We start from the raw sequence: 17,856 nt of genomic DNA, 5'->3' as shown, positions 1-17,856 counted from the left end.
TCATCTTCAATGCTTCCGTTGCCTGTTTTGTTATGGGTAAGGTAGCCCAAGCGTGCTCATGATGAATGAGATTCGAGGTTTGAGCAACCTTTTCCACTCTGTGGAGTCTATTATGTAGCGTCGCCTCGTCTTCGCTGCTTCTGCTGCTAATATGTACTTGTTGCTGTCCGTAGTTGTAGTTCTCGTTTGTGTTGGCTTTACCGATGTCGTTACCGTTGGTTCTATCGCTGCTGTTGCTTTTATACTTTGGTGGTGGTGTTGTAGACAGTTGGTTTGATACTACCATCAACGCTACCACTCATGCCTTCAATATCTTCTCTATCTCTCCTATTGTTGGTTGTGTCAACGCCGACTATTTACTATCACAGCAACTTCTGCTGGTATTATTGATGAGATGTTTACTGAATGCAACAGATAATCGAATAAACAAATAAAGACCTTTCTGGAGCAGAAATAGTCACTAGAAACCTATCAACAGGTTCTCAGTGTTCTTACATGAATATTCGATAACCATCGCCAACAGAAACCATCACTACGAACATCATCAACAATATCATGTTCTTCCTCACCACAAAAGCTGCGAATCCTCATCATTTTTACAATGATCAAAATTAGCAGCACCCCATCATCAACATCATCATATATATTCCACAATTATTTCTTCTCCTCTGTCACATCATGATACACATCACTGACCACATCCAATCCAACGTTATCTACAATATCATCCTGAAGTTCATCATCATGTTAATCTACTTTTTATCTCTTCCATCATCCAATTCTTCAGACACAAATTTGTTCAACAAATGTTCTTAACTCAATGTTATTTTCCAGGAAGTTGTACAGTAATGCAATTATGAAAATCAAAGCAGAAACCTTCCGAAATCTTTCCAGTTTAACAACTCTGTAAGTTGAGTGATCCTACGTTTATAGTATTTCTTTGACGATATCTTTCAAAATCTGTAATGTCTTTGTAAAGACGCAATTTATATTTTGTCACATTCATCCCCTTCTACATAATTTTTCTGCTTATTTTCCTTACTGTAATTCGAGATCTTCCGCTTCTCCAGCTATTTCTTATCTACTTTCTTCTTCTTCTTCTTTTCTTTTTCTTTTTCTTCTACTTCTTTTTCTTCTTCTTCTTCTTCTTCTTCTCCTTCTTCATCTTTTTCCTCGTCTTCCTTTTTTCACATCCTTTTACTTCTACATTTAATCTCCATTTCTTCTTTTCCCTTTTACATTTCTTTTTACTTTTCTTTTGTACCTTTTCCTTCTATTTCTTGTCTTCTTCGTCTTTCTTTTTTCACATTCTTCTTCATCATATTATACATCGTATACTTCACATATTGTTCATTCGCTTTATTGTCTTTACTTTTTTCCTCATTCCTATTGTTCCTTTTCTTCTCCCATTCTCGGTTATATACAACTAAAATGATTTTTGAAGCAGCACATTTTATGCATGTGTATAAATATATTTATGCTTTGTGTATGTGTGGTTCAATACTAGTGTATCAACATGTATTCATGCCTGTATAACATTTACTGCGTTTAGCTCTGGATCAAAGTTGAATGCCGCGCATCAATCTTGTAATTGTATTTTTAATGCAACTTTATTCATATATAAATATTTCTAATCTTCCAGCTCTTAACTATTTACTTTCTTTATTTCTCTGAAAATATTTCTTTACCATCACCATCATCAAAATCATCATTGTCTTAACTTTCCTCATCAACATCATTCTCGTAGACAACACCAACACCACCACTGACATCATCACCATCACCATGAACATCATCATATTCATCATCATTTTCCTCATCATCGTAATGATCATTAACATCACCACCACATCCACCACCAGTATCAACATCATTCTCAACACTAACAGCATTATTCATGTCCTCTGAATTATCATCGTATCCATCACCACCACCACAACCACCACCTCCTCATTCATCATCATCATCATCATCATTATCTATACCGTCATCATCAGTGTCTAATTTCAAAATCATCATCTTCAAAATCATCATTGCCATAACTTTCCTCATCAACATTATTCTCATGAACACCACGAACATCACCATCACCATCATCATCATGAACATCCTCACATTCATCGTCATCTTTATCGTCATTATCATCATTAGCATCCCCACCACGACCACCCCGTCATCATCAGCGTCAAGTTTCCTAAAACTTTATGTATTATATTTTATATTTCATTACGAACTTATATACATTTTTTTCACTGTTCCCTATTTTTTGTTACAGAGAGTTGTATGAAAATAATATCAATGAATTAGAAGTTGGATCTTTTCAAATTCTTCCAAGTTTAACGACTCTGTAAGTGGCATTAGTTTTTGATTCTCTTTTATTGATAATATAATTCTAAACATATAATGTCTTTCCATGCTCTCCGTTTTATCTCCTTCTACTTGACGCACCATATACCCCCAGTCGCTTTCCACAGGAATATGCAATTCTTTGTGAATGTCTGAGAAGGAGTATGTGTGAGTGTGTGTGTTTGTGTGTATACGCGTGTCTGTGTCATTGTGTGTGAATATCAGTGTCTGTTTATATATGAGTTTCTGATGACGTATATTATTTTGCGTATGTATGTGCATATGTCAGTCTGTGTCTTTCAGTCTGCGTGAATGTACATGAGTGTATCGCTTTGATTTGTACCTCCTTTTGTATATTATTTATTATGTTTACTTCTCGATCAATGCTGATTACCATTAATGGATCTCCGTTCTAATCATATATCGTTTAAAAGTGTTCTACACTTTCCGACTCAAAGTAATTTATTTTACACTTTTCTATTTCTTTATTATTTACTCCTAAACACAAAAGATGCGTCTGCATGAACTTCTTCTCTCCTTCTGAACATTTCTTTTGCCTCTCTTTCCAAATCCCTCCTTTTCCACCAACATATCCTCCCGTCTGTTCCTCTACCACAAGAAAAACATCGACAGCAACAACTGCAACAGCAGCAAAAGATACTACTACTACTACTACTACTACTACTACTACTGCAAATAAAATTAATAATAATAATGATGATGATGATGATAAAAATAATAATAACAATAATAATAATAATGATGATGATGATAATAATAAAAAGAAGAAGATGAATTTCATTTACTGGCCACTTGTACCAACGTATAGGGGCAATATGGTAGATGGGGACAGTTGTGATTTTTCACAAGACAACATGTAAACAATTACTAGAAGCAAAAACATGGCACAAAATATTACAATGAAATTTCCCCAAATAGGGGTGATGACCACCCAGTGTTGGTTCAGGTACCCCCTAACCCTGAACCACAGATGCATCGTTGGTACTCTGGAAGGGTACTCCTCTTCTCAAATTCACCATCCTATAGACGCATTATGAGAGTAGGTCCACTCACACGGGTCATTTTTGAAACATTCACACTAATTTCTGAAAGTGTACAGGGATCATCACTTCTTTCTCCAGCTTCGTCTTCTTTCCAATAGAAATCTGTAGAAGTTGATGAGGGTTGGTGGAAAAGAAAAGTCTCTGTTCATCCCTTGCAACCTGGTCCAACGCACAAACTCTTTCGCTACTCTTACCAGACAGGGGAAAATTGCCTGCGCTTCCTTGCCAAAGCAGGCGGCGTGTTGATCTTCACTATGGAATCGGCCGATAGCCAGATCCAACCTACACGTGACAACTGTTCGATATATCTCCACATCTACCACGTGGACTCAGAAACAGATATTGTCCTGGTTTCTCAGAGCACACGCCTTAGCTTTGACAATGCAACCTTCATGTTTTGCATTGAAGAATTTGTCTAAATCCAGTCTCGCCGCTAGCTCATCGGTTGCAATGCCACCACAGATAGCCTCCTCTAATATAGCTACTAGCTCTTGCTTCCTATTTATATATAATGCTACTTCTTCACTAAAACCTATCAATATTGTTCTAATCTCACTTTTGAACGCCCCAAATGACATGTTGTTGACGATCCCCTCTGTCATATTTTGCTTAACAATATTGTTGGCCCGGTCTCTATACACTTTAAGTGCCGCAAATGACATATTCCATTTCCAGTAGGTCATAACCTACGTATCTTATCTAAGATGATCGTACAAATTTGAGAACGGGATAGGTGGCCGTTCTGAAATGTGGACATGCTACACTATTACTGTCTATTTTCTTAGTAAAAAATTGTTAATATACGATATAGATGAGCCTATTCGAGTGGTCCATGTCCACACTGGTTCATTAGAGAAATCTTGCCGCCATCTGTGAGAGATTTTGCAACCCCACCCTGCAACTATTCGCTATTCCAACGTAATTCCAGCCAGCGTCGAAGACGCCGTTGTATTGCTCCACAAAAAGTAAAGTCCACATCCCACATACGCAGTCGACTGACAGACGCAAATATCTGATTGTCGTCGAGAATTGGGGTGACTGCGCACATGTAGGAAAACCTGGTCTCACTGACAGCAATTACGTCTTATTCTAGGGAAGTTCATTATGATGGTAATCTACACTCTATCTCTCCAGTTATCTAGTTCTGTAGACATAATATTAAATATTCTCTCACACATTTGTTCCATAGATGTTCTTAACTCAATTTTATGTTCCAGGAAATTGGGTAATAACGAAATCAAGGAAATCAATGCAGAAATCTTCAAAAATCTATCCAGTTTAACAACTCTGTAAGTTGAATCAATCTTATTTGATAGTATTTCATTGAGGATATCCTTCTAATTCTCTACTGTCACCCCGTACGTCAATTTAAGATCCCACAACCGTCTTTCTATACATCCGTTTCAATAAATTCTATGGTTTGTGAGCTTCTGAATTTCAACGTGATGGTTATCTGCATTCAATGTCTTCCATTCTCAAATTTTCTAGTCACAAATGTAATCCATAAATGTTCTTAACTCAATGTTATATTTCAGGAAATTGAACGGTAATAATATTATGAAAATCAAAGCAAACACCTTCGGAAATCTTTCCAGTTTAACAACTCTGTAAGTTGAATCTACCAACATTTATAACATTTCTTTGACGATATCTTTGTAAACCTGTAATATCTTTGTATAGATGCAATTTATATTTAGTGAATGTATATGCATGTGAGTGTGGGCCCATTTCTGAGATGTGAGATATATGGGAGCGTGATACTTGAGGGGAAAAATTTAGTGCATGCATGTGAAGGTCTCTCTGTATGGATGAATGGTTGTGAGTGTATGTATATTACATACGGTGTTTAACTGAAGATCGAAGCTAAATAACATCCTTGAAAAACACTTGTAGATGTATATTTTTGCATCTACCCATCATCTACCCATCATCATCATCCTTGCTTTCCTAAATCTTTAGGTATTATATCTTATGTATAATATCTTTTGTTACAGAGATTTGTATGATAATGATATCAATGAATTAGAAGTTAGATGTTTTGAAGATCTTCACAGTTTAAAGACTCTGTAAGTTGGATTAGTTTTTTGATTCTCTTGTATTGACAGTATAACTCTAAAGAATCAATGTCTTTCCATACTTTCCTTTACTTACATTATGCACATTTAAATTTTCCTACACCTTCCCACTCATAAATTTCTTTTACACTTTTCTATTTCTTCTTCAATTACTCCTAAACAAGAAAGATCCCTTTGTCTAATGTATTCTTTTCCGTTGAACATCTTTTCTCCCCTCCCCTTCCACCACCACATCCTCATCCTTCTTCCTATACTACAACAAAAACAATGACTGCGATAAGAATTTCTGGAAGTTATCCATCGTCCCCGGCTGAAACTTGCTCTGGAACAGACTGTTCAGTTGGAATTCGCTCACGTCCAGAGCCTCTCTGAGTGCACCATCGTACTTTTTCCACCAATAACCCCCTATGGAATTGAAGTGTTTACACTCCACTGACCGATTTCCCTATCCGCAAGCGATCGAAACTAAATCTGTAGCAGCAACAGCCATGATAATACGATGGCAAGAAAGCCCTCTCATGGCAAATACTAGATTAAACTAAACGCAAAAGAAATAGTAAAAGCAAAATCCCAACAATGGCTGAGAAACACAGGAATAAAATCAGAGGCTCAAGGATTTTCAAATTACAGCACAAGACCAAAGCTTCTCCACCAGAAAATACCAAAAACATACGAGGAAAAGAATCACAAGAAACTGTGTGAAGATGCACATGTATCAATAAAGTATATAATCTCTGGCTGACCCTCCTCTCTAAGAAGGGATATATTCACAGACACGAAAAATTTGGGCATCTATACACACTAGAAGCTATGCCAACACAATGGAATAGAAACAGGAAAAAGATAGTATATATACACGCTAGAAAAGTACACAGAAAATGAGAATGCAACCATACTATGGGATATTCCAATGCACACAGATAGAGAAATGAATGCCAATAGGTCGGATGTATTTGTCAGAGATAAAGGAAGAAAATATTTTCTGATCCATGTATGAATACCAGAAAATAAGAAAGTTTCTCTATAAAAAATGGAGAATTTCTCAAAATACAAAGGCAAATAGAAGTAACCCAGAGGTGGTATCTAAAAACAGAATATTTCCTATTATAGTAGGCGCGTGATGAAAAATACATGACAAAATCACCAGGACTTACAAATATATATAAAATACAGAAAACAATACTACTAGTAATCACAAACACCCTACTCAATAAAGTAAGAATATGAGCACACACTCAAAGCACACAGAGCTGCACTCGAGAGTGCAGTGAAAGCATGTGATGAAAATAAGACTATTGAAACATCACCACCAACATCATAATCAATATCATATTCATCATCACATCAAAAACTACGAATCATCATCATTTTCACAATGATCGGAAATAATAACATCAGCATTATTTCATCATCATCAACACTTCCACAAAAGTTTCTTCTCCTCTGCCACATCATCATACTAATCACTGCCTACATTCCACCCAACATTATATACAACATCCTCATGAAGGTAATCAAGATGGTAATCTACTTTTCATCTCTTCCATCATCCAATTCTTTAGACACAAATTTGTTCAATAAATGATCTTAACTCAATGTTATGTTCCAGAACTTTGAACAATAATAAAATTACGAAGATCGAAGCAGCAACCTTCCGAAATCTTCCCCGTTTAGCACTGCTGTAAGTTGAATCAACCTATGTTTATATCTTTCTAAATCTGTAATGTCTTTTAATAGACGCAATTTAGAGTTTGTCACCTACAACTTTTTCTCTGTCTTTTTCCTGAATGAGAGTATATTTTAGATTAAAAAAGAATTTTGTTTATCTTAATTTTGAAAATGAAAGAAGTATAAAAAAAGCATTATCTGCGGGGTGACTCAATACATATTTTTCTCAGCTTACATTCTTGTCTTTCAGGACTTTGTATAACAATGCTAACAAGAAAATTGAAGCAGGAATTGTCCAGAAATTTTCTGGTTTGACAGAATTCTAATTTAGATCATTCGTCATAGTATTTCATTGTAGTCACATTTATAATATCTAATTACCATTCCATTAAATAGCAGTCTTTCTCCTTGTCATTCTCTGCATTCGCACTCCCCCAACGGAGCTGTATGTGATTGTTTCTGAATGCCCGTCAATGTGAGTGTATGTGACTGTTTGTGAGTCCTTATGTGTGTGTGTAAGTACATACGACTGTGTGACTGTTCAAGCAGCATATTTTATGTATGTGTATACATATGTTTGTGTTTTGTGTATGGGTGGTTCTATAGTAGCTTAACTTGTTTCCATGTGTGTATGGCATTTACTGCATTTAGCTCTGGATCAACGTTGAATGCCACACATCAATCTTCTAATTCTATTTTTAAAGCATATTTACTCATATGTAAATATCTCTCACCTTTAAACTGTTAATCATTTACTTTGTTTATTTCAATGAAAATATTTCCAGCTACATAACTTCTCCACCATCACTATCATCAAAATCATCATTGCTATAGCGTTCCTCATCAACATAATTTACATGAATACCACCACTACTTCCATCATCATCATCAATAGTATCACGATCCTCATCATCATCACATTCATCATCATCATCACTTCATCATCACTTCATCATCATCATCAGCATCCTCATTATCATCTACCCATCATCATCATCCTTGCTTTCCTAAATCTTTAGGTATTATATCTTATGTATAATATCTTTTGTTACAGAGATTTGTATGATAATGATATCAATGAATTAGAAGTTGGATGTTTTGAAGATCTTCACAGTTTAAAGACTCTGTAAGTTGGATTAGTTTTTTGATTCTCTTGTATTGACAGTATAACTCTAAAGAATCAATGTCTTTCCATGCTTTCCTTTACTTACAAAGAATTTCGTCAAGAATAAACTAGCTCAAGGGCTATTTCAGTTTATCTGCCGCCACAAGCTGAAAGAATATTCTTTTGAAAAAAAACTGGTAACGAGGAGTCAGAAAACTCTGTTTACTAAAAATAAAAATAATGATGGTCGAATCTGGCATAACTGGATTGAAAAGAATCTCAATTGCTATCCAGATAAAGTTCGGGATGGACGTTCACAAGTAATACTGGAATTTCTTGACTCTTGTCAGACAGGCATTAGAAAAATCTTTAAAACAAGTGGAAAGAAGTCCTGGAATAACCTCACAAATTCCCAACGTTACGCACTCCGATGTCTAGCTAATAGCGATTTTATTGTTATTAAGAGGAACTTGACAAAATAATTCTGAACATGGAGGAAAGCAATTTCGTTAATAAGGCTGAATCTAAGATTTCAAGGTCAGAAAGAAGAACACCTGTATTTTATGGTCTCCCTAAAATGCACCCAAAGTTCGAAAGATTTCCTCCAAATTTATCTCGGGACACAAGTCCTTCCTGCATATAAATGTCACCCGCCACTCCCGGCTGAGTAACAGACGCAAAGATCTGATTGTCGTCGAGAATTGGAGCCAGTGCACACATATTGGAAATTATGTTCACACTGACGGCAATAACGTCAAATTCTAAAGACCCAAAGTCATTGGGCAGACGACCCTGATTCCAGGCCTCAAAAGTTTAAACTTCCTCCTCTTAATATGGCCATATTCATAGGCTAAAACGAGAGAGAAATGGTTGACTTAACTCTCGGTGTCTTGGGATGGTCAATTGCTTCGATTACTATAATTGGTGGAGGTGTTAGGGGGAACACCTTTAAATGTCTCCATCTGGGTTTAACTTCGTATATTTTTGTAAATATTTTGCGGAATATTTTCATCTTAAAATAGAAATTATCACGCGTAATTGATTGTTCTTGTAACAATTCTTTTTCTATTGCTTCTTCTTCTTCTTCGTCTTCGTCTTCTTCTTCGTCTTCGTCTTCTTCTTCTTCAATGTAGTGCAATGCAATCATCATTATCATCATCGCAAACAGAAAACATCACCAACAACATCATCATCAACATCATATTCATCATCACAACCAAGACTCCAAATTTCCATCATTTTCACAATGATCAAAGTTTACAGTGTCACCCCATCATCAGCATCATCAAAACTCCCACAATTATTTCTCTCCCGCAGCCACATTACCATACTCATCACTGCCCCCATCCCACCCAACATTATTTACAACATCTTCATGAAATTCATCCTGATGATAATCTACTTTCACATCTTCCATCATCCATTTGTTTAGTCACAAATTTCTTCCATAAATCTTATTAACTCAATGTTATGTTCCAGGGATTTGCGCGGTAATGAAATCAAAGAAATCAAGGCGGAAACCTACCGGAATCTTTCCAGTTTAACAAATCTGTAAGTTGAATCAACCTACGTTTATAATATTTCTTTGGCGATATATTTGTAAACCTGTAATATCTTTGTATAGATGCAATTTATATTTAGTGAATGAATGTGAATTTGGAGGCCTTTCTGAGATGTGAGATATATGGGAGCGTGATACTTGAGGGGAAACATTTAGTGCATGCATGTGTATGTCTATCTGTATGGATGAACGGTTGTGAGTGTATGTATGTATATTACATAAGGTGTTTAAATGTAGATCGAAGCTAAATAACATCGTTGAATGACCCTTGTAGATGTATATTTTGCACCAGATGAACCGTATCGTTATTTCTTAAAATAAACTTTAGCGGTTCTTGTTTTTCTCCCTTTATTTTTCTTTCATTGTTCCTCTTCTTCTCATTGGTCTTCTTCTCCTCCTATTTATCCTTCTCCTTCTCCATCAATTTCCCTTCCTATTTCTGTCCTTCATGTTTTCTCTCTTCATTTCCTCTTGATGTAATTGTTGCTTTCGGGACATTTTAATTCTCTTTGTTATATGCTTCTTCTTTTCGTCATCTCCTTCTTTCCCTACGTTTTCAGCTTCTTTCTTTTCCTCATCTTCTGCTTCTTCTCTTTTATGGTTTTCTTCTCCATCTTCTACATTTACTTTTATTTCTTCTTTTTCTTCTTCTGATTCTTCTTCTTTTTCTCCCTCTTCTTTTTCGTCGTCATTTAATCTCCATCTTTTTCTTTTAAATCTCCTTCTTCGCTTTCCTTTTTCATCTTCTGTTCTACTTCATTCTCTAGTTTCTCTACTTTTCACACTCTTGGTGTTTTTGTTGCACTTCTTCTTCTTCTTCTTCTTCTTCGTTGTCGTCGTCTTCTCCTTTTCCTTCGTATTTTTCTTCTGCCTCTTCTTTCCTTCTCGTCTTCTTGTTTTCATCATCTTCTACATTTTCCTTCTTCAACTTTTCCGTCTTTATTCCCGCTTTTTTATTTTCCTTCCATTAATTTCCTCCTTTTCCTCATCTCTCTTTTCTTTCGCCTCTCTTAATTCTACTAAATCATTTCTGATGCTTCATTACCGTCATTCCATTCTTCATATTCTACTCATCCTTCTCCATTTTGTCCTTAATCTAGATCTCACCCCCACTTCACCTGGTTGTATTTTTCACATACCTGGTCCTCCAAAACATGTTAAACTCGTAGCTATTGTTTTTGTTGTTCTTCTATTCCTTCTCCTCTTACTCCGCCCTTTTACTTGTGCCTGAACCCCCTCCCCATCACCTTCTTTCCCTGTTCTATGCATTCTCCTCCCCCTCCTTTACACGCTTCTTCCAAAACTTAATCTTCTTCCAGTCATTTCTCTCAAATTTCTTTCCCATCATGGTTTTCCTACTTCTTCTGATTCTTTTATCCTTAAACATTCTCCTCGTATCCACCATCGATATCATCATCATCATTACAATTATCACAATTATCTGCGCCATCTTCAACACCCTGAGTCTTATCGTCATCAACATATTCTTTATCATCGTCAACAGAAAGAGCACCAGTTTCATAGTTGTCACCAAATTCATCATCATCATAATCAACATCATCATGATACATGTCTTCCTCATCACCGTTATCACAAAATTTATCGCCATCATCAGCAACACCATTTTCTTCATCAACACTACCACCGTCCTCCTGTCATTAGTTTCTGCTTCATGGTCATCCATACCACCACCACCACCACCTCGAAATTCAATCCTCCTCCCCTCCTCCTCTTTAATATTATCATCACATTCATACTCATCTAGCTTTCTTTTCCTACACGAAGTTATTTCACTCATGATATTTTACAATAAATCCCGTTTACAAAATTCTATGTTATAAAAATTTGGATGAAAGTAAAATCCAGAAAATTCAAGTAGGATCCTTCGAAGGTCTGACCAGCTTAGAATATCTGTAAGTTGCATTAATATTGTTGATAATATTTCATTGAAATTACTGAATATTTAGGACCTTCCCATTTTCATTCGCGTCCCATCCTTCTCTATCATTACATTCTCAAACCCCTTTGATAGAAATGTGTGTTTGTAGAGTTTCTATACATATGTGTGAGTACGAGTGTGTGTAAATATAAACATGTATCGGTATGTACAACCTTCTTTTCTTCCTGCTTCTGCTTCTTGATGCTCTACTTAACCTCTTCGTATTCTTCATCTACTGTTCTGCTTCTTCATTTTCTACTTTTTCTACTTTTCTCATTCTTGTTTTTGTTGCACTTCTTCTTCTTCTTTTTCTTCTTCTTCTAATTCACCTACGTCTTCTTTTTCTCCTAACCCAATTGTATATTTCCTTAGTCTCACTTTTCTCCTCTTTCTCTACAATATGTTTCTTCTTTTCCTTCTAATGCATCATTTCCTCCTGTGCCCCTTCTTCTTTTCTGGTGTTATTGTTCTTGCTCTTCTTCTTCTTCTTCTTCTTCTTCTTCTTCTTCTTCTTCTTCTTCTTCTTCTTCTTCTTCTTCTTCTTCTTCTTCTTCTTCCTTTCCAGATACACAATCTTCAACACCGTAATCTTCGTCACCAACAGAGGACATCAACACCAGCATTAATAGAAATATCATGTTCATCATCACAATAAAACTTCTAATCACCATCATTATCATAGTAATCAATATTAACAACATCACCCCCATCATCAGCATCATAATACCTTCGTCATATACACGCCCACAATATTTTCTTCTCCGCTGCCTCATCATCATATTCATTTCTGCTTCCATACCTATCCAACATTATCAACAACATCTTGAGGTTCATCTTGATAGTAATTCTACAGTCCATCGCTTCTATCATCCAGTTCTGTAGACATGATATTAAATATTCTCTCACAAATGTTTTCCATAAATGTTCTTCTTAACTCAATTCTATGTTCCAGGAATTTGGGAGATAACGAAATCAAAGAAATTATTGCTGGAACTTTCCAAAATCTTTCCAGTTTAACAACTCTGTAAGTTGTATCAATTCTATTTTATATTATTTCGTTGACGATATCTTTATAATTCTGTAATGTCTTCCCGTACATCAATTTAAGCTTCTACAACCGTCTTTCTATACATGCGTTTTATTGTTCGTGAACGTCTGTGAATGTGAGTGTGGCCCCATTTCTAAGATATTGGATAAATGGGAACCTGATACATAAGAGGAAGCGTTTAGTGTAAGCTTGTTCATGTCAATGTGTACAGATGAGTATATACGAGTGTATTAACACGTGTGTACATTACGCATGGTGTTCACCTTTATATAGACACTAAATAACATTCTTGAATAACTCTTGTAGTTGTATATTTAGCCCTAGATGTTTCATACGCTAATATTAAAACATTCTTTTTTGTTGTTGTTGCCTTTCTTATTCTATCCTTCTTCTTCCTCGTCTACTTCTTCTTCCCGTCCTCTGAAATTCCACTCCCCATCGACACCATCATAATATCTTAGGACTTCATCCTCGTCATCATTACCCTCACCATTGTCCTCATTCTTGTACTTCTCTTCTTTCTTCTTACTCTTCTTCTCTTCATCCTCTTTTTCACTTTCCTCTTCTTTATCGTATTCTCCTTCATCCCCTTCTTTTTTCTTTCTCTTTCCTCTTTTTCTTCTTCTTCCTCTTGTAGCTATTCGTCTTCTAATTCAAAATTTTCTTTTCCTCCTTCCCATCCTACACCAACCGTTTTTATTTTATTTATTCACTTTCCTCTTCTTCTTCTTTATTATCAACATCTTCATCTTCAACGTCTTCTTCTACCAATCTATCTTCCTTTCTGCTTCTCCTCCATCTTCTGCTTGTTGTTGATTTTTTTTTTACTTCTTTTCTTCATTTCCTCTTCTTCCTCCTCCTCCTCCTCCTCCTCCTCCTCCTCCTCCTCCTCCTTCTTCTTCTGCTTCTCATTTCCGTTGTTCTTTTACTTTTTTCTTATTCAACTCCTTATGATTCTTCTTCGTTCAATCTTCTTATTCCCCCTATGCTTCTTCCCCCTCCGATTCTTCTTCTTCTTCTTCTTCTTCTTCTTCTTCTTCTTCTTCTTCTTCTTCTTCTTCTTCTTCATCGTCCATTTCCCTTCTATTCTTCTACTGCTGCTGATGTTTTGTTCTTCTTTTTCCTCCTTTTATTCTACATCCATTTCTTCTTCATTATCTTATCCTTTTCTCCTTATGCTTCTTCCACCTCTCCCATTCTTCTACTCTTCTTTCTTTTACGTATTCGTCTTCTCCTCATCATTCATTTCCTTCATCTTCATCTTCTGCTTCTCTTTCTTCTTCCGCTTCTTCACTTCCATTTCTTCTTTCTCTTTTTCATCTTCTTCATTTGCAGATACACAATCTTCAACACGGTCATCTTCATCACCAACAAACAACATCACCACCAACATCAACATCATGTTCATCACCACAATAAAACTTCTAATCCCCATCATTATCAGAATCATCAACCTTAACAACATCACCCCCATCATCAGCATCATAACACCTCCGTCATAAACTCTTCCACCATATTTTCTTCCCCTCTGCCTTACCATCATAATCATCAACCCATACCAACCCAACATTATCAACAATATCGTAATCTACTTTTCGTCTCTTCTATCTTCCAATTCTTTAGTCATACTGTTTAATATTCTCTCACACATTTGTTCCATAAATGTTCTTCTCAACTCAATTTTTTCGCTCCAGGGATTTAAGTAAAAACAATATCGAAGAAATCAAAGCCGGAAGCTTCCAAAACCTTTACAGTTTAAGAACTCTGTAAGTTGAATCAATCTATTATTTCATTGACGATGTCTTTCTAAATCTGTAATATCTTGCAATATCTGTAATATCTTTAAGTTCCCACGTCCCTCTTTCTACAGACACTTTTTATTGTTTCTGAATGGCTGTGAATGTTTATCTGGGCCCGTTTCTGAGATATAGGATATATGGGAGCTTGATACTAGTGTATGCATGTATATGTCGATGTTGTGGATGAGTGTATTAACATGTGTATATATTAAGTACGGTGTTTACAGCTACATACACATTAAATACATTCTTGAATAACCTTTGTAGTTGTATATGCAAACCCAGATGTTCCATACGCTAACATTTAAACAAATACTTTACATGTGTTATTGTTCTTCTTTTTCTCCTTTCTTCTTTTTCTTCTTTTTCTTTTCCTTTTTCTTCTTCACTTTCTTCCACCACCATCTCGTCCTATTTCTTCCCATTCTCCACCTCTTATTCATCTTCTTTTTCTTCTCCTTCTTCCTTATCCATCTGCTTCTTTATTATCTTCTTCTTCTTCTTCTTCTTCTTCTTATGCTCCTTTTTCTGCTTCTTCTGTTTTCTTGTTGCTGTTGTACTTTTCCGGGTTTTTTTTCTAATTCTCCACCGTTTTTCTCTTTTCTTCTTCTTCTCCTCCTCCTTCTTCTTTTTTCTTATTTTTCCTCTTCTTCTTCTTCCCCTATTCCTCTTCTTTTTCTTCACGGTTCACTTGTTTGTTACAGAAAATTGCTTAATAATGACATCAATGAATTGGAAGTTGGATGTATTCAGAATCTTCCGAGTCTAACGTCTCTGTAAGTTGGATTTTTTTTTTTTATTCTCTTTTATTCATTGGGTTGTCCGGAAAGTTCATGCCGATTTATAGTAGCTTACCTTTCGACTTATGTTTGAACATGGTTGAGTCCATAAAATAGGATTTGTCGACACTTCCATTTAGAGCACAGTTTAAGCTATTTTTTCGTGGAAGAAGGTTTATGTTCCTATAACCTGTGTTAATTCTGTAACCCTTTAAAATGGAAGATAAGAAAGTTCATTTTCGGCACTAGATGTTTTTCCTTTCCCGTAAAGGGAAAAATGCCTCTCAAGCAACCAAAGAAATATGGGCAGTTTAGGGTGATGTTTCTTTATCCGAAAGGACTGTACGGAAGTGGTTCGCAAGGTTCCGGGCTGGACATTGTAGCCTTATTGATAAAGAGCGATCAGGCAGACCACCCACTACAGATGATGACCAAATCAAGTCATTAATTGAGAATAACCCATATTTAATTCTTTATTGCCCACATGGGGCTAAGCATAGAGGGGACAAACAAAGGGTTTAAGTCGATTACACCGATCCCAGTGCGTAACTGGCACTTATTTAATCGAGCCCGAAAGAATGAAAGGCAAAGTCGACCTCGGCGAAGTTTGAACTCAGAACGTAACGGCAGACGAAATACCGCTAAGCATTTCGCCCGGCGTGCTAACGAATCTGCCAGCTCGCCGCCCTTGGACAACCCGAGAATTTGCAGAATGCCTAAACCTATCAAAATCCGTCGTTCATGAGCACCTGGTAAAACTTCGGCACACAAATCATACGATGTTTGGGTACCACATGCGTTAAGGGAAAAGAACCTTTTGGATCGCATTTCCACTGTAATTCGTTTTATAAACGGAATGAAAATGCGCCTTTTTTAAAGCAAATTGTGACAGGTGATGAGAAATGGATTATCTACCGAAATGTTCAGAGAAAGTGATCCTGGAGTAAGCGACATAAGCCACTCTTAGCTACCCCAAAAGCGGGTTTTTACCCTAAAAATGTTTGGCTTTGTGTCTGGTGGGATTAGAAAGGAATTCTGTACTATGAGCTTCTCCCAAGCAACTAGACAATTAATTCTGAGAAATACTGCACACAACTGGACGAGTTAAAAGCAGCAATTCAAGAGAAAAGTCCAGAATTGGCCAACAGGAAGGGTGTTGTTTTCCAGCATGATAATGCAAGACCGCACGTTACTTTGGGAACCAGACAAAAGTTGCTGCAGCTCGGTTGGGATGTCTTACCCCACCCTCAATATTCACCAGATATTGCTCCTTGGGATTTCCACTTATTCATGTCTCTGCAGAATAGTCTTAAAGGTAAAAATTTCAATTCCTTAGATGACGTAGAAAGATACCTTGATGAATTCTTTACCATGAAACCACCTCAACTCTGGGAAGAGAGTATTTTGAAGTTAAAGGAAAGATGGAGATGCATTGTGCGTCAAATGGTTAATATTTGGTTGATTAAAAATGTAATGGCAAGTATTTATTAACCTTTTTCTTTCATTTAAAAATCGGCACGAACTTTCCGGACAACCCAATAGTTCTAAACATTTAATGTCTTTCCATGCTCTCTTTTTTCTCTCACTCTCCTTGACGCACTATATGCACTCAGTCGCTTTCCACAGGAATATGCAATTCGTTGTGAATGTCTAAGAAGGTGTGTGTGTGTGTGTGTGTGTGTGTGTGTGTGTGTGTGTGTGTGTGTGAATATCAGTGTCTGGTTTTATGTATCAGTTTTTGATAACTAATATATAATAATTTTGCGTATGTCTATGTGTAAGTCTGTGTCTTACATTATGAGTGAAAGTACACGAGTGATTGATTTGGTTTGTACCTCCTTTTGTACATTGTTTATGTTTACTTCTCGATCAACGTTGATTAATATTCATGGCTGTCCGTTCTAATTAATTATTCTGAATTACATTATACATGTTTAAATATTGTAACACCTTCCAGCTCAGAGTAATTTGTTTTCAACTTTTCTATTTCTTCATAATTTACTCCTAAACACAAAGCATGCATCTGGCTAAATTTCATCTTTTATGTTGAACATTTCTTTTACTTTTCCTTCTCCCCCTCCTCTTCCACCAATCACATCCTCCTCCTTCTTCTACCACATCAATAACAACGACTTCGACAATAGCAACAAGATATAGAACTACTGTTGCTGCTGCTGCTGCTGCTACTACTACTACTACTACTACTACTACTACTACTACTACTACTACTACTACTACTACTACTAATAATAATAATAATAATTTCATTTATTGGCCACTAGTGCCGATGTATAGGTGACAATACATTAGACTGGGACAGTGGGGATTTCATACAAAACAAGGAGTTACAAAAACAATAACAAAAAACACGAGACAAGTACACTGACATTTTCTCAATAGAGGTGATGACCACCCAGGGTTGGTTCAGGTAACCCCAAATGCTGACCCACCCGATGATTCGATGGTACTCGC

At 36.3% G+C, this 17,856-nt stretch overlaps 1 protein-coding gene across 7 annotated transcripts in view; it reads left to right on the top strand.

The window, feature by feature from the left end:
• Positions 1 to 17,856, top strand: part of LOC106876183 (uncharacterized) — a 138,535-nt gene that overhangs the window by 30,740 nt on the left and 89,939 nt on the right. For 5 of the 7 annotated variants that reach the window (XR_016238912.1, XM_089344898.1, XM_089344900.1 and 2 more), the window contains exons 25-35: positions 835 to 906; positions 2,276 to 2,347; positions 4,628 to 4,699; positions 4,946 to 5,017; positions 5,405 to 5,476; positions 7,095 to 7,166; positions 8,208 to 8,279; positions 9,738 to 9,809; positions 12,711 to 12,782; positions 14,501 to 14,572; positions 15,310 to 15,381. Coding sequence is in view for 6 of the 7 variants with exons in the window: in XM_089344898.1 (XP_089201024.1) it covers positions 835 to 906; positions 2,276 to 2,347; positions 4,628 to 4,699; positions 4,946 to 5,017; positions 5,405 to 5,476; positions 7,095 to 7,166; positions 8,208 to 8,279; positions 9,738 to 9,809; positions 12,711 to 12,782; positions 14,501 to 14,572; positions 15,310 to 15,381 (792 nt within the window). In the remaining variant the exon portion in view is untranslated. The remainder of the gene's footprint in view (positions 1 to 834; positions 907 to 2,275; positions 2,348 to 4,627; positions 4,700 to 4,945; positions 5,018 to 5,404; positions 5,477 to 7,094; positions 7,167 to 8,207; positions 8,280 to 9,737; positions 9,810 to 12,710; positions 12,783 to 14,500; positions 14,573 to 15,309; positions 15,382 to 17,856) is intronic. The other 2 variants (XM_089344897.1, XM_089344901.1) reach the window with 2 other exon arrangements.

This window comes from Octopus bimaculoides, chromosome 29 (assembly GCF_046866305.1).
Source record: "Octopus bimaculoides isolate indiv1 chromosome 29, ASM4686630v1, whole genome shotgun sequence".
NCBI classification, from domain to species: domain Eukaryota; kingdom Metazoa; phylum Mollusca; class Cephalopoda; order Octopoda; family Octopodidae; genus Octopus; species Octopus bimaculoides.
Note: the sequence above shows the minus strand (reverse complement) of the source record. Positions and strands in the feature narration are given on the sequence as shown.